This window comes from Cydia amplana, chromosome Z, assembly GCF_948474715.1.
Source record: "Cydia amplana chromosome Z, ilCydAmpl1.1, whole genome shotgun sequence".
NCBI lineage: Eukaryota > Metazoa > Arthropoda > Insecta > Lepidoptera > Tortricidae > Cydia > Cydia amplana.
Window position 1 is genome coordinate 22,156,674 of NC_086096.1, and position 22,424 is coordinate 22,179,097.

At 38.3% G+C, this 22,424-nt stretch overlaps 2 protein-coding genes across 2 annotated transcripts; both read right to left on the reverse strand.

Annotated features, from left to right (window-relative positions):
* Positions 1–1,814: 1,814 nt before the first annotated feature.
* On the reverse strand, positions 1,815–16,631 carry LOC134660630 (beta-alanine transporter-like). The gene is made up of 12 exons (XM_063516405.1): positions 16,518–16,631; positions 8,434–8,666; positions 8,037–8,223; positions 6,832–6,961; positions 6,613–6,741; positions 6,324–6,516; positions 6,131–6,236; positions 5,613–5,845; positions 5,444–5,523; positions 4,471–4,646; positions 3,434–3,588; positions 1,815–1,881 (listed from the first exon to the last, which is right to left on the reverse strand). Exons 1-12 carry the CDS (start codon positions 16,530–16,532, stop codon positions 1,815–1,817), a joined length of 1,704 nt encoding a protein of 567 aa, XP_063372475.1. The 5' UTR covers positions 16,533–16,631.
* A 1,305-nt stretch (positions 16,632–17,936) lies between these two features.
* On the reverse strand, positions 17,937–21,853 carry LOC134660631 (solute carrier family 22 member 3-like). Its single transcript, XM_063516406.1, has 4 exons — positions 21,626–21,853; positions 19,377–19,456; positions 18,672–18,847; positions 17,937–18,092 (listed from the first exon to the last, which is right to left on the reverse strand). Exons 1-4 carry the CDS (start codon positions 21,757–21,759, stop codon positions 17,937–17,939), a joined length of 546 nt encoding a protein of 181 aa, XP_063372476.1. The 5' UTR covers positions 21,760–21,853.
* Positions 21,854–22,424: the final 571 nt, after the last annotated feature.

Genomic DNA, 22,424 nt, shown 5'->3' on the forward strand with positions numbered 1-22,424 from the left:
ACAAAGTGCGACCTCTGTCGGGCTGCCTAGCAGATGAAACGCACTGCCCAATGTTACCTGCACCTGGCAACCAAACAACTACCATTATCCGTCCTTCGACAAGGCACTTTACCACAGCCTCTATTTACTAATTGCCTCTGTAAATAACTCTCGTATCTTAAAAGAACGATGCTTAGAATACTTTGCTCTACTTATACTCAATTTTGCTCACTTCGCCTCTCAAATTGAGAGATCTATTAAGGCAATGAGATTTACATAACGTCCACTATTAGTATGGGTATCGGCAGAAGAGTTTAGGTGAATGATTATTGATTACACTGACAGCTACTCAGAGTACTAATCGCAAAAACAGTATTAATTACTGGGTATTTACTAAGTGCAGAAATGCATGCAGAAGTATGCACTTTTGTCTCTGGCACGATTGTTCCTTAGGTAAAAAAAACTGATTAGGTCCGGTAGCCACGAGATTATACCGTGCAAACACCTCAAAAAAGGGGGGAGAAGGGTCAGTTCCCCAGGTCCAGGTTAGAGAGAAATATACATAAACTTGATTGCTATGGAGCAATTAACAAAACATCGCATTTTTCTAGTCAATAAAACATTACGATTTAATTATCACTACCTAGGTAAGTTTTAATTATAGTAACTTCTGCGTTAGCTCTCGGAAGCTACATTGGTGAAATGGAACTGCTGATGAAGATCACGAAATGAGGGCATTTCTTATAACTATTTTGTGAAGTCGGATCTTATTCATTTGTTTTTGCAATTCTGTCTATGACCCCTTTTCGTTATAGGTACCTACATATAAAATAATTAATTAAAGTACATTATATACCTAATTCAAGTAGGTATAGTCAAGTATACATGTATACATTTTTCACCGTGTTGCAATGGATTAAAGTGAAGAAATGTATACATGTTTATGTACTCGACTGTAACAATTGACTTAACGTACCGCCGTATCATATAATTCATTCTTTATTCAGTCCTTGAGTTGTATTTACTTATATTAGGTATTTATTTCTAACTTAGAACATTCGCCATCAGATATATCAGAGCGGCCGAGGTGCTCAAAAATATCTGAACACGCACTCTAGCGCCTTGACAATAGAGGCGTGTTCAGATATTTAGGACGAGCGCCTTATATCTGATGACGACTGTACCTACATAAAAAAACAACCTTGCAATTACATAATGATGAAATATGAATAGGTATCTATCGAATATTACATTATAATACCTATACTTACGTATTGTGCAAATTTGAGCAACGCGTTCCAAAAAGAAAACAAATAAAGTTTATTTTATTGTCTGTCTCGAATAGTACCTATTGTGATATTTCCTTATCTTTAAATAATAACCCATTGTCTGTTTACCTATTTACATAAAGTAATTCATAAATTACATAAAATTACTAGAGGCAAATAAGTACCAGGCAAGTAGTACATAACCTACTCATGTACATATGTACTCTATTATACCAGTCCAACCAACGACTATACGATCGCATAGGTACTACACAGACACAGGTAGCCTAAGAATCATAATGGCTTGGTTTTGCTGCCAGAATCAATGCTGGTTGACGATCACTTGAAGCCAGATAGCGAATTCTCTACTAAGACAAAATATATACCTAGGTTTTTTAGTCGCCGTAGGTATGCCACTATGCCTGACATGAATGTTTTTTTTTTAAGTAGGTACCTAAATATTAACTAGAGGGCGCTGTTAGTCTCTTTTATGTGGTGAAAGTTTAGTTCCAACGAAATTCCGCAATATGGCGCGTGATCATATACTCGGATTACTATGGTCAGCCTTTACATAATGGGCTCCTTCAATTTGTTCATCTCCTTTAATTCGTCTTCTTCGATTTCTTCTATTTTTCTGTTAAACAAGTAATAAATGTTATAAAACAGTATTAGATATAGTTAGACCAAGATAAGTCTGCAACGATTTTGAAAGCACACGCAATGCAAGTGTCAAAAACGTCAAACTTCTAATATGAAATTATGATGTAGGCACCTATAAATTAGCACTTGTACTGTGTGTGCTATCAAAATCGTTGCAGATTTATCTTGGTCTTGAGATAGATTAATTGATTATTTGTAGAAAATGACATCCCATCAAAAACATTACATTTAAAAAGGTGCAAGTCTCGCAACGCTTTTACTACAAAAAAGTTTTGAGATGTAATGTGAAACCAAGTCGGTTATTTTAATCAGTGCCAGGGGGTGTTAAAACCGTATCAATATGGTATTTTATACAATCGTGATATAATGGAGAGCTTTTCAGTCGAGTACCGTGTTTACCGTGTGTAAGTAAAGGTACGAGATTGAAAAGCTTGATTATATCACTATTGTATACAATACTTTTTCTACGAGTCAACAAAAAAAAATATTTAAAACTAGTAGAAGAATCATATATGTAGGTAAAAAAAACCAAAAGTATACAGCTAAGATGCTCGAGCAGCCGCGATACCTTCATACCCGTACGCGACCCGGCCCCCGCGGGAACACCCAAATATTCCGAAATATGTTTTTCCGACTTTCATAACCTCGATTTTCATAATCCCGATTTTTTATATGTCCGAAATATCGAAATTACGACTTTGAAAACCACGAAAGAAGAAAATCACGACTGTGCTATTTCCGAATACTTAAAATCCGATTTTCATATGGACGAAAGCTTTAGAAAAAATCCGAAAATATTTTTTCCGAATTGGTCTATTCCGAAAAATCATTGACCGATCGGAAATAAAGTAATTCGGTATTCAGAAATTGGATCTTTTGTAAACTCGGAATAATAAATTCGTAATTTTCAAAATAAGACTTAAACGCACTTTCTTAAAGTCTAACTAACCAAAATCCGAATCGGAGCGCCCCACTATCCACGTGGTCTTGTCTGTCCTACCCCTAGAGTGTATGTAAAAAAGCCGGAGGCGCGGAGGGGAAGCAGCCCTCGCCCGCCGAGGCCGAAGCTGCGGAGGCGATCATTTGTGCCTGCGCTTTGATACGCAAGGGCGAAGGGGCTGCTTTGCCCGTAGCGCCGGAGCAGACAGATGCGGAGCACGAAACTATAAATTCGTTTTCATTTTTATGTAATAAACAGTAATTTGGCCGACTTTTCTGGATCTAGACGATTTCGTTATAGGTAATGACGAAATTACCTAGCACTTACGCCGCCGCTAAGACGTTCTTGTACCGACTTGTTCGATATCCGCATCCGCATAAGCTCCGCATCGATTTTATGCGGATGCAGATGTGGATGTTGAAAATAATGCGGAAGTTCCGCGGTTGCGGATGCGGATGTTCACAACATCCCTGCTGTGAACGACAGTTTCGATGCCAGGCCTAGCTTTATTATTCCAAAAGAATGCAATTAGAACACGCAATGAATGACGGTCATAAGTATAGTTGCGGTGTTTAGTTGTAGTTACCCGCACAAGGTGTAGTTCCGGACGAGCGCCTCGCCGTCGGCGATGGTCTGCGGCATGGGCCGGCCCATGGTCTCGGGCAGCATCAGCCCGCAGCCCACGGCCAGCACGGCCAGCCCGCTCATGATCAGCAGTGGCAGCGAGCTCCAGTAACGTTCCTGCAGTTTCACCATATACGTAGGTAAATACTTAAAGATAATGATAGTTTATTATTCAAGTAGGCATATTATAATGCGCTTAATGTCAAATAAAGCTACACCGGCTCCAACCCTACACCATTGCCTCGAGAGGATTTAAATTGAGGGGTCAATTGGAGGAGGGTATCCCAATATGGGGCCGGCAACAAACTTGTCAAGTACCAGGCCCATGCGCCTATTGTACATACTACGAACAGTACGAACAAACCGCTCCAAACTAGTTATAATCAGGCAAGTACCTAAATGTACTAATTCGATTCTATTTAAAGTAGGTACATTTTAACACAGATAGTAAGAAAAAGCTGGTCCCATTCTGGCCATTCTGACTTCGTTCCATATAGTTAATAGTTACTTATGTTCCGCTCTGTTCGCTGTCTGTGCAATTGATTGCTAGGTTAGTGGCTAGTAAACTACTTGAGTAGGTATAGGTTCATTTAGAGCCACTTGCACCAACCACAATTATTAACTAATTAACGTCAATCATGCAGTAGTGACCTATGGTACATCTCATACTTACAATAAAATTTTGCGTAGGTAAGTACGTGTTAAAGGTCACATCAGACGGTTTAGTCCGACCATCTCTTGATCAGCATATTTAGTTAAGTTTATTTGAACTTTTTAGAAACTATCACTAGAGTAACGTGTTTTATTTATGCATCATGCAGTTAGCCATCATCAGTGTAATAACCATCGTTCATTTGTCGTACTATTAAGTCCCTAAGATGTCCTTTAAAATGGGAAATAATTAAAATCTTAATTTAATCTCTTATGGAATTAAAGTTGGTTCCAAATCAAAAACTTTATGAATGACTGGGACTTGACGGATATACTTGTGCACGGTACCGAGAAGACGATGAAAGGCGACAAGACGGTGGCGACGTAGCCGCTGACGTGCACCAGCGAGGAGCCGGAGGCGCGCACGCCCGTGGGCAGCATCTCGGTGGCCCACTGGATGGCGGCCGTGTACGACATGTTGATGAAGAACCGCGCCATCACCGCGGCCGTCGTCTGCGGGACTCCTGCACACACACACACACACACACACACACTCAATACCTAACTTACACAACACTCGGACTACTTACTGCTATATTATTGAGACTAATTAACCTGCATTCCAAATAAAAATTGTAAAATGTTCACTGATTGTTACAACGGCACCTGTATGGAATACAACTTATTAGATACGAGTAGGTGGGGTACCTCAGCGAGTCCTCATTTACTTAAATTACCAATTTAAAATTTACCTACTTATACATACATAGGTGTAAATAATACAAAAATTTCATTACAGTGGTAGTTAGGAACTTTAATTATTTAGCAACAATATATTAGATATTGTGCCTTTGTTATTACCGGTCTTGTAGTAATGTACTATTTCGGCACATTCTTGTTAGATCAAAAAGGTACTGCAACGAGAACGAGATTGTAGTCAATCACCGGTACCAAGCATACCAATTATTATTATTCAAATTTGGATTCAGTATTTATATACCGTAAAATGGGGTGAGTAGGGTCATAACTTTGACGATAAAGAGGAAAACTCACCTCACCCCGTAGTGCCTCGTATTTGGGGTGAGAGGGGTTTTCATACAAAGGTGATTTTGGAAGATTGTTGGATCGATTTTTTTTATTACCTATGCGTATTACTTTAGCTCCATTTTAAATTGGAATACATTATTTTTGTAGCAGTAGCCTTCAAATCCCTTCTCACCCCCCCTCTCAAACCTTCTCTCCCCATTCATAACCCACTTCTCCCCGCGAAACCTACTCACCCCGTTTTACGGTGAGTCATTAGGTATAAGAAATTAATTACCTTTAGGTAGAAATGCTGCAATGCCTATCAATATGCCCGATAATCCCATGGGCATCACTGTAAGCTTCCGCCGACCCCATCTGAAAAATAGACTTACTACGTAAAAAAGAGAAATAACTGAAATAAGTATTTATGTAAAAGATGCGACTGCATGGATGCGAAGTAATACCTGTCCATGACAAGAGCCAGCAACGTGACGGAGGGAATTTCTGTGGCGGAGGCGAGCGTGAAGGTGAGGAAGAAGTCGAGCCCCAGCGACTCGGAGAGCCGCACCAGCCCGTCGAACACGAGCGCGCAGCACATGTACACCGCCACCATGTACGCGAGCATCCTCCGTAGCGGCGCGCTTCTAAACAAGGCACTCACTGAATGCTTCTGATTTTGGGTTTGACGGGATGCTATCTAAAACGCATATATTGGTTCCTAGATTAAGATCAAGTCCAGATAAGTATAAGTAGATCAGGTATACGGCGTATGTTGCCGTAACATTTTTCAGCAGTAAATTAAAATGTACCTAGTGTTAATTTAGTCGAATTTACTTACTACAGTTTCTATTCAGTCTATCAGTACTTTGCATAAAATCCGGTGTTTTAGGGCAACATATCCGAGGATTATAAAGTAGGTACGTAATAAAAGTTCAAACCAGGTACATATATGTCGGTGTAGCATCTTTTTGTTTCCACTTACAACAAAATCGTCCAACACTTCCTGCGGAATCTGAGTGCGGTTAATTTTTTCAAAAGTTTTGAACACCCGGATTGTTTGATTAGTGCGTCCTCTAGAGACGAGCCATCTGTATGAATAAAGAAAAGTATTGATTAAGTTAAGCACTCTGGCGTCGTCAAAAGTTCGCCATTGATATTCGAATTGTGATAAGTACCGGACACTTTCTGGAACCGTGAAAGGAATGGCGAGGACGATGAGCATAGGCGTGGAGGTAGCCCACAGCAGCGCGCGCCAGTCGGCCAGCCACAAGGCCAGCCACGGCAGCGACACGCAGCCCGCGCCGAAGAACAGCGCGATGGACAAGTTGGCCGCCAGCGTGCGGTACCGAGGGCCGATGTATTCAAGAACTGCCATACAAAATTACCAAGTACCTATTATACATTATTTTCCACAGCTGTGCATAGTTATATATGTTAATAGCGATTCACATATCTAATACTTACCTAAAATATATATCATCATAAAACAACTGTCGTATGCCATGCCGACCAGAAACCTCGCGATGGTGAAGTCTACTATTCCAGTGGTGTATATAGTTGCAACTCCGCCTACAAACCCGATCATAGTGGATCCTAAAACAATATTTAGGTCGTTTTGAGTATTGCACAAAGTAAGTTTCTAAACGTTTTCCAAATTAGATATTATATATATGTAATACTTGCCAACTAAAGCGGGTATTCTTCCAAATCGATCTGCTAACCACCCAAACAGCAGACCCCCCACAAATGATCCCGCAAAAAATATCGACTGTGCCATTGGAGCATAGCTTGATTTATCGCACACCCAACCTCGCTGAAAGTCAAAGAGGACCTGACAAATATACTGTACTATAACTGCAAATTGCTAAATAAATAAATATACTTGGTCAACCAGATCTTGACAGTAGAAAAAGGCGGCAAATTTTAAAAATGTAGGCGCGAAGGGATATCGTCCCATAGAAAATTTGAATTTCGCGCTTTTTTTACTGACAAGATTTGGTTGACCAGCTTTAGATGATATATCTTGTTTGTAAATAAATAAGATACCAGCTTAATGAAAATCAATCCCAATCAATAAATAGATGATTAAATCAATATTTGGGTACAATCTTACACAGATCGACCTAGCCCCACAGTCAGCTCAATAAGGCATGTGTGGTGGGTACTAAACCTTCTGTACTGTATTGACTTTCCTTTCCAACCCAAAAGGGAAACTAGGCCTTATTGGGATTCGTCCGGTTTCCTCGCGATGTTTTTCTTCAACGAATAGCGACTGATACGTAAATATCAAATGATATTTCGTACGTAAGTTCCGAAAAACTCTTGGTAGGAGCCGGGATTTGAACCCGCGACTTCCGGATTGAAAGTCGCACGTTCTTACCGCTAGGCCACTAGATGATGTCAAACAAAATACATCTTCTGTTGTAGTAGGTACATATCACTACACCGTATAAAACACGAAGTCTCCCGCCGCGGGCCGCGTCTGTCTGTGTGTTTGTATGTTCGCGATAAACTCAAAAACAACCGAACGGATTTTCATGTACTTTTCACCTATCAATAGAGCGATTCCTGAGGAAGGTTTAGGTGTACAATTTGTTAAGGTTTTGTGTAATTGTAAATTTGTGTAAAATAATAATAATTTATAGCAATTTATTAAAACTTTTAATTGCACTAATTTTCACAAAAAGAGTACCTACAAATGGCGGACTTAACACCTTGAGACCTTCTCTACCAGTCAACCATTGCTTGGGCTAAACAGATACAGTTTCGTACAGGATTGTAGAGAGTGGATATGAAAATAGACCCAAGTCGAGACTTCTATGATACTATAGGTATTTACACAATATACATTTTTTAATAAGGTTGGTAAGGTAAAATAACCTACTTACCTCGCTTACTACCGTGTGATAAGGAATGTCAGTAAGCTCGAAATCGTAGCCATGCTGGCACGGCCCGGTGGGGGTGTCGTTTCCGGGCGGCGCCATGGTCTCCAGCACCAGGCTCCAGTTGGTTTGGAACGTCGAACACCGCTCCCAATCCCCGCCCTCAATGGCTCCAGGTGCCGAAAGATTCCGTCTACAATATGCCCGTAAAAATATATTAATTAACGTATTATTATACATTCACTGCCAGGAACACGTATTTCTAATGGGGCGTTTTGTATTGGAAATAGGGCGTTTGGTACTGAAAGTGTTGAAACCTTTTAAGGGTTTTGTGTTTAGAAAAATATATTTTTACCGATTTTTTGTTATTTTACGTCAGTAGGTCAGTAGGTACCATACCAACCTCAGCTCCAAATCCAAGTGCGCGAGCTCTGGTACATGACACCAGTAGCGCTGCGGAGTGGCGGCCACGAACATCTGCACGAAGTACACGTAAGCGAAGAACAGCCCGAAGGGCAGCATCACGCAAAACAGGAACTTCTGGTAGCGGCCGATCTCACCGATGTATGTAAGCATCGTCTCCAAAACATCGTGATCGGTGTTCGGTGACTTTTTGTTTAATTCTTCCTTTGTTTCCTTAAATACATAAAAAAAAACTTAAGGCTATTGACTACCGTGAAATGGGGTGAGTAGGGTCAAAACTGAAATTCAAACCTCGATAACATTTTATTTTTACATATGAAAACTGAATGGTGTATATAATAAGTGTTCCGGACGTTTGTATTATAGTTTTTATTTTATTTTGGGTAGTTCCATTTCATAACTTTGACGATAAAGAGGAAAACCCACCTCACCCCGTAGTGCCTCGTATTTGGGGTGAGAGGGGTTTTCATACAAAGGTGATTTTGGAAGATTGTTGGATCGATTTTTTTTTATTATGCGTATTACTATAGCTCCATTTTAAATTGTAATACATTATTTTTGTAGCAGTAGCCTTAAAATCCCTTCTCACTTGCTTCTAACCCCCCTCTCAAACCTTCTCAAACATTCATAACCCACCTCTCCCCGCGAAACCTACTCACCCCGTTTTACGGTACCTACAAAAATTACCATAAACTTGGAAAATACATTTGGGCTAACTTTGAAAGCGGGGTAATGTTGAAAATGGCAAATATTATCTACTAAACTAGAATAAAAGTAGATAAGGTTTAATCAATAAGGTAAATGCTTATTGTGATTAGTTGTGTTTTGTATTAGGTGGCTTAATTTATTTTTTCTACTCCCGTACTTTTTTCTGTCATACACACACCTTTAAACCCCTATTTTATAGTTGTCAAGACACGTCTTTAGTCTATTCCCCAAAAAAGTATTTGTGCAATGTGCATACCATACACGCAGTATCTTTTTGGCATTTTTACGAGACTTCGTGTAATCACTACTTAAAAAATATTGTATGAAATACATTGTAGGTTGGCAACAATGAATGTCATCTCCAAGGCCCCAACGTGTCTGTTCTCTTTGACGGCGCAGGAACTAGTATCACTTCTCTCTCCTCCCTCTTGTGAAAATCCCACTTGTGAAAAAAGGACAACTATACTGTTGACAAGACGAACTTGAAATCCAGTTGTTGCCATTTTGGTGGTTACAATGCTGTGTATATGTGCGTAAAAACGTCTATGTGTGCATTTTTAGGGACGTGAAAATTCGATTTTAATCATGTTATATATCGATAAACGCTACACAGCGGAACGGAAAAGCGATTTATTAAAGCTTCAGTTTCTTCGTTAAAAATAAACAAAATTGAAATGCTAATGGATTATGAATATATTATAATATAATAAAATGATTCAATTATTGCGGAACACATATTTTAGTACGTATTTAATGTATTGTAATTAAAAATCTGAACTTTCCCTTCGTTCCCTGCTGTGGCGTGACGATAAAATCGACCACGAAAAAGAGTAAAAGCGTTTTTTGTTCATTTTAAGTATCGGAAAACTTTTCAAGTAAAATTCAAATTGCAAGAAATGTCGATAGTTTATCGATATGACTTTATCGACATGGCCACAGCAAGGTGGTTACATATTGTTAATCGTACATAAAAACAAAGTGGCAACAGTGACAGCTCGCTTAGGGTCCATCTTTACAAATATTATATCTATGGCCATCTCTGACAGACATTTTAATTGTCATCTCTGACAGACATTTTAATTGTCATCTCTGATAGATGAGTGAACCATACACATGTTTTTTTTTATTTCATTCATTCTTTTCCCGCCCGTACCAGGCACGGATTTAGAGTTAATAAACTGGATCGAGTACATTGACCAAAAAGTGTGTCCACATGAGAAGTCAAACTAGAGCCCTGCATCTCGTTCTAATTAGGGTGACCATAAGACATCTGTATGTGGGATATTAGGATAACATGGAATATATCAGTAGGGTGTGTCATTTTCTAAATAAAGTGAAATTTTAAGTGGTCAGGTTTTTTTTTCATTTGTAGTCGGCCTCTTTCGCACTCACTCATGGTATGTTCATAAGGGTAGGCTTCCCTTTTGTCCACTTCAGCTTTTTTTAAGTGTAAGCGTCATTGAAGATCTGTTTAGCAAATATGACGTTTTTTAAAGTTGGTGCCTTTTTTCTATTGACGGAAATGTGTCCTACCTATAAAGAATCGATGTCATATATCAGTTTGACACACCTAACAAAATATTATGTATAAATGAGAGTCTGTAATGTTTAAGGAGTTAAGCACTTTGGTTTTAAATTTTGGCAATTGAAGGGATGTTTACAAAAACAACATACCTGACTACACTGGTTGACATCTGAAACGATTAACAATGTTCTTAAAAAAGTGTCAACCGGTCTAAGCAGTTATGTTGTTTTTGTAAACATCCCTTCAATTATTCTACAACAAATCTTAAATTAAACATGCCGAAATAAAGACATAAGGTACCTATTATGTTAAACTTACTTTTACATTACCTACGTTAATAATAAGAATTCTGTGAGACCGATTCAAAACGTGCCGACATCATAGTCACCCTAATGAGTTTGACAATGTTGTCTTGTATTTTTATAGTAAAATGTAATAATTGTGGCTTTCTTGTGAAACAATATTCCACAATTAGCAATTATTTCACTCCAACAACCTTTAACACAACATTTCTTCACAATTTTTAAGAAATTTCGCATTCACGTGTTTTGAAGAAATGTCATCAAGTTGGGGATACCAATTAATATTTAAAGTTACTACAAATTCTACCATACTAACATTTAGTTTTTTTGCTGTGTATGCGCTTGGTTTAATTAGTTAATAATATTGGCATCATAATTATTTACAAATTACTTAAAAGATATCGGAACTGTAGTCTGAATATAGCACTAAAATTGTATAAGAAGGTAATTAAATTCAGTAGTTTATTGATATAATTTCTACCACAATGGTATCTTTTTAACATTAGCAACATGTGCGAGTGAGACACAGGGCTCGGGTTTTTCTATCTCAAGTGGACCATTTTCTCTAGTCTGGTACGAACAACTTTCTGTCTCGGTGATAAGGTTCAAATTAGTATGGCAAAAAAAGTGACAACTCGCTCCAGTTTAAAAAATATAACTTCATGGTACCAGGATTCTTTACTACTTCTTGAATGAAAAATATTTATTAAATTTACGCCACGAGTATTAAACTCCTCTCTTAAACAACGGTTGCATAATAGTATTTTATGCAACCGTTGTTTAAGAGGGGTCAAAAAAGGCGAGTGGCGTGAGTAACAATTTGAGGCGAAGCCGAAAATTGTTAATAAAGACGCCACGAGTATTTTTTTTTTTGCATACAATACTTTTTCTACGACCAAGCACTTACTTTGAAAAAAAAATTAAATTAAAAAATATTTTTCATTCAACAAAAATAATACTTTAAACAAGTGGAATCATATAGGACATATATGTAGGTAAACAAACCAAACCCGGCCACCGCGGCCCGCGCCCCACGGCCGGTTGGTCAGCGACACCTTGTAACTCATGAGGCCCTGGTACTTGCTCTTAGTTAAATTACAATTTTGGATAGTTTTTTTCTCGATTTTGGCCACAGTAGCCTATGGAGACTAACAAGCAACGCTAAGCGGTGTTCATAGTCTATGGATCTTGATATATTACGGGTGTCACATGCACGTTTCTGACTTCTGAAGCAATTTTATTGTTTCTACTATAGAACCTAATGAATATTTTGTAAATTGGCAGCAATGCACTTAGTACTCATCTGTCAGATATGACAATTAAAATTAGGTTGGCAACAATGTATTTCATACAATATTTTTTAAGTGGTGATTACACGAAGTATCGTAAAAGTACCAAAAAGATACTGCGTGTATGCACAAATACTTTTTTGGGGAATAGACTAAAGACCTGTCTTGACAACTATAACATAGGGGTTTAAAGGTGTGTGTACGACCTTTTAAATGGCAAATAAAAGTACGGGAGTAGAAAAAATACTATTATTTTACGACTTTATTGGACTGATCGATTTAGGTATATATTCATGCCAAATAACAGCTTTCTAGAACTAACGATCAAGGAGTAAAGCCTCGGACAGACAGACTTTCCTAGTTGACTACGGAACCCTAAAAAATGTTTTAATAAGTAAACAGTTACTCGACGACACGATTAAATAAGGGACCTAAATGTGCGAGATTATAAATTATGCAATCGTTTTTATTTTAGCTGGCGTCGACGTAACGGAATATCGCAGACGATATTATATCGTCAACGATAAACAAAATTATACAACCGACTTGCATTTAAGTAGAGTCCAGACGAGCTGGGCAAATCGACCGATTTGAACAGGAAAATAATTGGCGCCAATCTTATCATTGCGTCAACACGTACACAATTTTAATCACCAATTTGCATTCCATAGATACTAACTTCGAAAATTGGCATATTTGTGTCCGCACCTGCTGATTTGATCGGGGAATCAAATTGGCGTTTGCGTCCGCACGGCCCATGAAGTTATATTTTTTAAACTGGAGCGAGTTGTCACTTTTTTTGCCATACTAATTTGAACCTTATCACCGAGACAGAAAGTTGTTCGTACCAGACTAGAGAAAATGGTCCACTTGAGATAGAAAAACCCGAGCCCTGTGTCTCACTCGCACATGTTGCCAATGTTAAAAAGATACCATTGTGGTAGAAATTATATCAATAAACTACTGAATTTAATTACCTTCTTATACAATTTTAGTGCTATATTCAGACTACAGTTCCGATATCTTTTAAGTAATTTGTAAATAATTATGATGCCAATATTATTAACTAATTAAACCAAGCGCATACACAGCAAAAAAAAACTAAATGTTAGTATGGTAGAATTTGTAGTAACTTTAAATATTAATTGGTATCCCCAACTTGATGACATTTCTTCAAAACACGTGAATGCGAAATTTCTTAAAAATTGTGAAGAAATGTTGTGTTAAAGGTTGTTGGAGTGAAATAATTGCTAATTGTGGAATATTGTTTCACAAGAAAGCCACAATTATTACATTTTACTATAAAAATACAAGACAACATTGTCAAACTCATTAGGGTGACTATGATGTCGGCACGTTTTGAATCGGTCTCACAGAATTCTTATTATTAACGTAGGTAATGTAAAAGTAAGTTTAACATAATAGGTACCTTATGTCTTTATTTCGGCATGTTTAATTTAAGATTTGTTGTAGAATAATTGAAGGGATGTTTACAAAAACAACAACTGCTTAGACCGGTTGATACTTTTTTAAGAACATTGTTAATCGTTTCAGATGTCAACCAGTGTAGTCAGGTATGTTGTTTTTGTAAACATCCCTTCAATTGCCAAAATTTAAAACCAAAGTGCTTAACTCCTTAAACATTACAGACTCTCATTTATACATAATATTTTGTTAGGTGTGTCAAACTGATATACGACATCGATTCTTTATAGGTAGGACACATTTCCGTCAATAGAAAAAAGGCACCAACTTTAAAAAAACGTCATATTTGCTAAACAGATCTTCAATGACGCTTACACTTAAAAAAAGCTGAAGTGGACAAAAGGGAAGCCTACCCTTATGAACATACCATGAGTGAGTGCGAAAGAGGCCGACTACAAATGAAAAAAAAACCTGACCACTTAAAATTTCACTTTATTTAGAAAATGACACACCCTACTGATATATTCCATGTTATCCTAATATCCCACATACAGATGTCTTATGGTCACCCTAATTAGAACGAGATGCAGGGCTCTAGTTTGACTTCTCATGTGGACACACTTTTTGGTCAATGTACTCGATCCAGTTTATTAACTCTAAATCCGTGATTTCATCAGATTGGCGAAAAATTGACTTGTATGGGCTCAGCACGGTTCCATTTTTATCGACTATCACTATTCCCGTCACTTTCGCACTTACCCACTCGTTAGAACGTGACAGGCATGGTGACAAGGGATAAAAACGCCACCGTCTACGCCGCCACTTTAGGTCGATTTATCGTGTCGATGCCGTGGAGGACCATGACAAACTATAAAAACCGGCCAAGTGCGAGTCGGACTCGCGCACGGAGGGTTCCGCACCATCAACAAAAAATAGAACAAAACAAGCAAAAAAACGGTCACCCATCCAAGTACTGACCCCGCCCGACGTTGCTTAACTTTGGTCAAAAATCACGTTTGTTGTATGGGAGCCCCACTTAAATCTTTATTATATTCTGTTTTTAGTATTTGTTGTTATAGCGGCAACAGAAATACATCATCTGTGAAAATTTCAACTGTCTAGCTATCAGCCTGGTGACAGACGGACGGACAGCGGAGTCTTACTAATAGGGTCCCGTTTTTACCCTTTGGGTACGGAACCCTAAAAACGCCCAGTATAAGCCATAAGTATCTGAAATTTATCGGTACCTAACAGTTCTGGCTAAATATTTACGAGCTTTGTAAATCTCTACTATATACAACTAACCTTTGTATTGTTACCGTTGGATTCTAAGCCATTAAAAATCATTTTTAAAAGTATTTTTGATCTATGCTTAGCACGTCTGATTTCGGACCCATATGGGTGTAATATATACGTAGTATATACCTACTGATGATATTGATAACAATTTATCCAAGATATATTTTTCCTCTTATCTGACCGTTTTTATTATCTTTAGGTATATATCTATTTTATTTTATGTAAGTACTTACTCATTTTTAGGGTTCCGTACCAAAAAGGTACAAAAGGAGTATATGGTGCGACTGTCCGTCCGTCTGTATGTCACATCGCTAAATATCTCGAAAACTACTCGTACTTAAGCTAGATCGATTTGAAATTTCGAATAATCAAGAACAACGCTGACCCAGACACATTCAAAGTGTTAATTTTTATTTGATTTTTATGAAATATGCCCCATATGAAGAGGGGGCAAAATTTCAAAATCTAACTTACTAGGTCAAGTTGGGTAATCGTTTAAAATAAAAGAGCTCAAACTGTGGTACATTTCAAAATAGAAAAGAATAAACATGAAGGAAAAAAAAAGATATGTAGTATAGCAAATTTAGTATTATATAGTAGTTTTATAGTTTTATAGTAATATTTATAGTTTTATAGTAAATTTAGTATTATACTGCTACATAATGAAAGGCATAAAAATACTCACTTCGTTCGTTTCTTAAACGCATCACACGAGTGTTTTAATGCCTAATTATGTACAGTTACATAAACTACTATCTATTATAGCTGGTCAACCAAATCTTGTCAGTAAAAAAAACGCGAAATTCAAATTTTCTATGGGACGATATCCCTTCGCGCCTACATTTTTCAAATTTTTCCGCCTTTTTCTACTGTCAAGATCTGGTTTACCAAGTATACAAGTACATATAACAACGTATAAGTTGACGTTCGGCAAATCAGTGACCGCAGACAGCGCCATCTGGTTCAGCTGTAAAACTATTTCATAGACTATCTCTCTATCACAATAACCTTATGCTTTATATCATTAAAATTATAGTAAAAATAATCTCTTAGGCAGTTTTTGAGTTTACTTCCAAAAACATCCCCTTTTATTAAAAAGCGCCCATAAGGGTTCCGTTTTTTGCCATTTGGCTACGGAACCCTAAAAAGGACATAAGTCTGAGTATCGGGACGATACGTCCTTCTGCTTGTACGGTTTATTAATATGTTCTGTGGTTTATAGTGTTACTTTATCGCATCGTATAAAAGCAAAGGTGGGTACACAACACAACACAACCCTCGTGGACTGGCACGAGTTTGGCCGGTTTTATTTATAGAACATTTCTTAGCACACTTTGGCTAAGGATGGAAAAAATATTTTTAACTGTTTTAGTAGATAGGTAGGTAGGTAGCGTAGTAAGTAGATAGATAACTTTTTATTCTATACGAAATATTTTTATTGACGTGGTAGGTACTTAATACGAATGTTTGGCATGGTGTCAAGTAACTTCACATAATGTAGGTACAAACGACTTACCATATTCATCGTCATCGTTATAACTCGTCCAGTTCATAAAAAAACTTACTAATACACTATTTATGCATACACTAAATTAAACGGACGTTAAATACACAAAAGAACTCTAAAACAACTGTATGTAAACACTTTGTTTGATATTTCAAATGTATGCACATGTGAAGAGCACATTCCAAAATTAAAACTTCAGTGTGGACGACGCGACCGCGCGATGCTATCGGCTGAGTCTACTGCCGTGCCGGACGTTGCGACAAATGTTCATACTTATGTTTCTTCCTACCATGCTTTTGGTTGTTACGTTACCTAAACAAAACTTTAAAATCACACATTTAAGTTTCTATTTTATGATAGTCTGGCAAAAGTCATTGATCGAGGCATACCGAGTAGTGTTATAACACGTCGGGTTGCAGTACCTAGTAGTTTGCACAGCCGAGCCGGTCGGGTTACAGTTTCAGTTTGCCGTGCCCAGCTCCTGAACACAGCGCAGTGCGGCAAAACGGTGGTAAATCAGCCAATGGGCGTCGAGCACGCCAAGTTATCGACCAATCGCCACATTCAAGGACAAAATTGCTTTATGCAACTTTGTTCAATTAATTTTTTTGCAATAAATCGAACATACAAGGTATTCATGTTCATGAAAGTACGAATCTAATCTATCAATCTATCTAATCTAATATGTACCTTTAAACGAGCAATTCTTGTTTTTATATATATATATATATATATATTTCGGGGATCTCGGAAACGGCTCTAACGACTTCGATGAAATGTCCATATAGGTTTTTGGGGGCGAAAAATCGATCTAGCTAGGTCTTATCTCTGGGAAAACGCGGATTTTCGAATTTTTTTATGTTTTCCGAGCGAAGCTCGGTCACCCAGATATTATTTATTTATTTATATACATATATATTTCGGGGATCTCGGAAACGGCTCTAACGATTTCGATGAAATTTACTATATGGGGGTTTTCGGTGGCGAAAAATCGATCTAGCTAGATCTTTTCTCTGGAAAAACGCGCATTATTGAGTTTTTATATGTTTTCCGAGCAAAGCTCTCTCTCCCAGATATTTATAACTAAAATGAGTAAGTACATCAGCATATGCAATACGAGTATGTAGGGTACTAAGCTGTAGTAAAGAAGTTGGTTTCTAACTCGGCTTTTAATAAGAAAATCTTTCATAGAAAATGACATGTCGGACGCCTCGGCCCGGGCACGGCGCGGGCTAGCGTGACTCAACCTTTATACATACATATATTGTAGAATAATCGCTCTTGAGGAGGGTGTATAATATCGAATGCATATTCCATTCATTACTAAAAGTCTTGTATTGAAACAAATACTTAAGTATAATATTCCTGCAATAGAATGTAGTCGTAGTTGCATGAGGCTGGTCGCGCGGGGTGGGACGAGCGGGCGTGCTACCGGCGGCGTCGTGCGGCGGCGATGCGCTCGTAGTCATCCAGGGTCTGCGGCAGCGGCTGGCCCGCCGTCTCGGGCAGCAGCAGCGCCACGGCGCCGCCCGTCACCGCGGTCGCGCCCACCAGCACCAGCGGCAGTTCCCCCCACACGCGCTCCTAATATACAACCAAACACTATTAGGTGAATCCTTGACATTGCGGATATTAAATAAAACAGTTTATTTTGCAATTCTTGATACTAATGATGAACTAGGTATACCTATTCCAGACCTATTCATATTTAACTGCACATGACTTGATTGCATATGACTAGATTTACCTACTGGTTAATAATAGTTGGTAGAGCAAGTACGAGTAATTATGTGGCTCTGCTCAAGTACTCATGACTCTCACGAGTCACACGAATATTAAAATTAATTGGTGTAATGGGGTCACAGATGTTGTTTACAAAATAAATAGGTATAGGATAGCCCAAAAAAAAGTTGTCAATAAGTGAATGTTTCCCCTCCTGGATAAGCTACATTGCATGCCAAGTTTTATGATTTAAGTCGGATGGGACCTTTACCTTTGAACCTTATTGGGGCGCTGAGAAGTAAGTACTACATCGGGCGGTCTTTACACTGGCGCCGTAACTGGAGGCTGGGAAGGTTTGTGAGCGAGACAGGTCGCGTTTACTTATACCCTATCGCCGCATACGGTTGCGGCGTCAGTGTAATAACCGCCTAAATTACATACGGAATAAACGAGGAAGGGGGCCAGCATGGCGGCGGCGAACCCGCTGACGTGCACGAAGGAGGCGCCCGAGGCGCGCACGCTGGTGGGCATGAGCTCGGGCGTCCACTGGATCACGGCGCTGTACGCCATGTTGCCCAGGAACCGCGCCCCCATTGCCATCACCACAGACGCCACTCCTACCGCACACAATAGTTATTTTCGATACAAGTGTGAAAAAGAGGAAAGTCGAAACGAGTGGCGATAAATTAAAACACGACCGAAGGGAGTGTTTTAAATCGACACGAGTTGCGAATTACCTATTCGCACGTGTATCGAACAACGTTTTACAGTACATATGGCACTTTAAAGTTTCGACATCGCATGAAAAGTGCTATTTTACGCACTAGTGCGGAAAAGTATACCATGTGTACTGTACACCATAGTATACCATACCATATGTACTGTAAAATCTATTAAGTACTTACTGAGTTTTATCATCGTACTTAAAGTATAATCATGATGTAACATTTTAAAAGACCCTGAATTTATAAGGTTTAGCATTTTGTCATAAGTGTCATAGCCAAATCTGTCGCGCATATACACAAACATCATTGGTGCATGTAACAAAGCAAATATACTTAACCGATTACGAAAACGCATTAAAATTAAATGTTTCTTTAGAATAGTTTTGTACAATGTTACTCAATGCCTTATTACGTCACCAACCTCTGGGCACAAAAGCGCCTACAAACGCTACGACTCCTCCTATAATCAAGGGCAATGAGACTATTTTGCGACGTCCAAACCTGTAAATAATAGGATACGAGTAAGTATGTTACATCGCTGACTATTGTCAGCTTTTACTTTTACTTCAGTACTTTTCTCTCTCAATACATATTTAAAGCTAAATCAAATAAGTAGGGGAGAGTGGGTAACAGTGGATACACTTTTGTTTGAAGCCCAATATTTCTGAAGTAAAGTACATTTAGCCCTAGCATTTAAATCCATCGTTTCGTAACACTATCAGGGTACACAAAAAACAGACGACAAACATTCCAACAGCCATAGATTTTAGGCAAAAGTATTTTTTTTTAGAAATGGGAAATTATCCGCTGTCCATGGGTTACAGTGGTTAAGCCCTTGGGGTACAGTGAACCTCATGGGTCACAGTGATTATTTGCAGGATTTATAAAAAAAAACTCAATTAACAAATATTATTTATTAATCAATTTACTTCATAAGGTCACTTTTAGTAATTAACAGTAGAACGGAGTGTCTGAAACTACATATATTCAACAATAATTATATTAATTTGGAGATCAAAAATTACGTAATGTTTCAAAACATTTGATATCGGTTGCCCCATTAGCTGCATCTTGTAACACTTTTCCAGCGTAGAAAACTTTTTTATTATTTATTTTAAATACTACGAGGACAAAATTGCCTTCTTTTGGTAAAGTTGGCAACTGTTCGACATATTCTTGATCACCCATACCAAAATCAGTTTATTTTTCTTCATCGATCCCTCTTCCTCGAATTGAACACTTAAAGTATCGTTTCATCACTCACACCGTCAAAGGAAAGTAACACTTTCCTTTGACGGTCGTCCTTTTCTTCATCGCTTGCTTTTTTTCTTGGACTCGTTCTTCAATATCATCTTTATTAGATTGTGTATGTACCTATCATTGATTTACCTTTCCTACTTCCTCCTTGGATTTCTAGTATTTTTTCTCGGGCCTGTTTAGGTAATCATCATATATCTAAAGGGCTCTTAAAATCTTTTGAAGGCCCTGCTACAGGAGTTAAAACTTCACCAGGAGTTAAAACTTCACCAGGAGTTACGGTTAATGGTACTAGAGCAGTCGACGTTATTACAGGATTAGAATGGTTGTGATCCATAACATAAGCTTACGATTCCTTTTGATTTCCTTTCCAACTAGTTGTTGGTGGCGTTGGAGTCTGCTGGCGATGAATAGTTGGATCTGTAAATACATAAAATAATTAACGCAATGTAAAGAACAAATATACGGGTCACAGTGGATACTTATCCACTGTAACCCAAGTTAAAATTATTCATTGTGACCCAACCACCGTTATCGAAATCAAAAATTAGGAATAAATATATCCATTCTTGTTACGGGCAAAATAATAGCATTTTAGGCTAACCGAAACACTGCACAACACTAAATAATCCACAAACACACAAAACCCTTAAAGAATATGACACCACACACTTTTTAAAAAAACGAAAAAATTTAATTTGTTACTTACTTTGGCGGTACACTGCCGGCGCGTGACCACCCAGCGCTCGAGCGTGGCGGCGACTAGCGCGGCGCGGGGGGAACACTCGAGGTGAACGTTTGACAAGAGTACAATACAAGTGTTTGTGTGCGTAAATACACGGACAGCGGCATTTTAGTCACCGTGCCCCGTTAGTCACTGTTACCCACTCTCCCCTACCTACTTATTATACGAAGATGTACTACTTAGCTGATTAACTACCTGTATAATGAATGAATGTGTCCCCGGCTCACAGTATCGAGTAGGTAGTAGAACAAGAAATTATTAAAATAAAATCTACCATCCTCTACCTAGTTTTTGGTTAGGTTTTTTTACTTTTTAGGTTAGTGCAACAGATAGCGGATAGCGGCCGAATAGTAGGCAAAATTCGGCCAAATACCGAATATTCGGAAAAGTAGCCGAATAGGCCGAATATCGAATAGTTGCCGATTATTCGCGGCATCTCTAATCATGCACTAGTGCCAAGCGACTAGCGTAGCAGTAGCATTACGGGTGCACCTAATATACTTACTTTACCTTTTGGGGTGCACACAGGATTCAAACTAAAACTAATTCAAATATTTGCTTACCTACTTGTTTGCAATTTTCCCCATTTTGCTTTCTAGATATTGACTTTAGTATGTAGTATGGATAAGATTGGCTGTTGCCGAGAAGTTACGGTTCCAGGAACAAACCTGTCTATTAGCAGGACCACTAAGGCAATCGAAGGGACCTCTGTGGCGGACGTCAACGTGAACGCAATGAAGAAGTCCACTCCGAGGTGCTCCGACATCCTGATCAGCCCATCGAACACCAGGGCGCAGGACATGAATGCGATCACGAGATACAATACGGTTTTTCGCAAACCTTTGGTTTTAAATATTATTAACAAACTTTCATCTTGCCGAGTGAATGATTTGGCAGCAGCCTGAAACAAAATATAAATTAGCTTTTGCCCGCGACTTCGTCTGCGTGGAATTAGTAATTTGGGTACTTTTATTTATATCCGATCTGATTTTTATCGATTCACCATTCAAACTTCTACCTCCCTTTTCACCCCCTTAAAGGGTGATTTCTGGGATAATAACTACCCTATCTCCGTCCCCGAGACTCAAACTATCTCCATACCAAATTTCATCTAAATCGGTTCAGCGGTTATTGTTTACCCATACAAATTTACACCCCCCTTTTCACCCCCGTAAGGGGTGAGTTCTGGGATAAAAAGTATCCTTTCCCGGGACTTAACCTACCCATAACAAATTCAACTACATCGGTTCAGCGGTTTAAGCGTGAAGAGGTAACAGACAGACAGACATACACACTAGCATTTATAATATTAGTATGGATTATCATTAATCAATGTACCTCTACTATTAGGTAATTTTAACATCATATGATTACAATTTTACAATCAAAACTATGATTGATTAGGTTGTGGTTTGTGATACAATTATCTTTAGGTAAAGATTATGAATTTGTACCTAGAAAATCTGA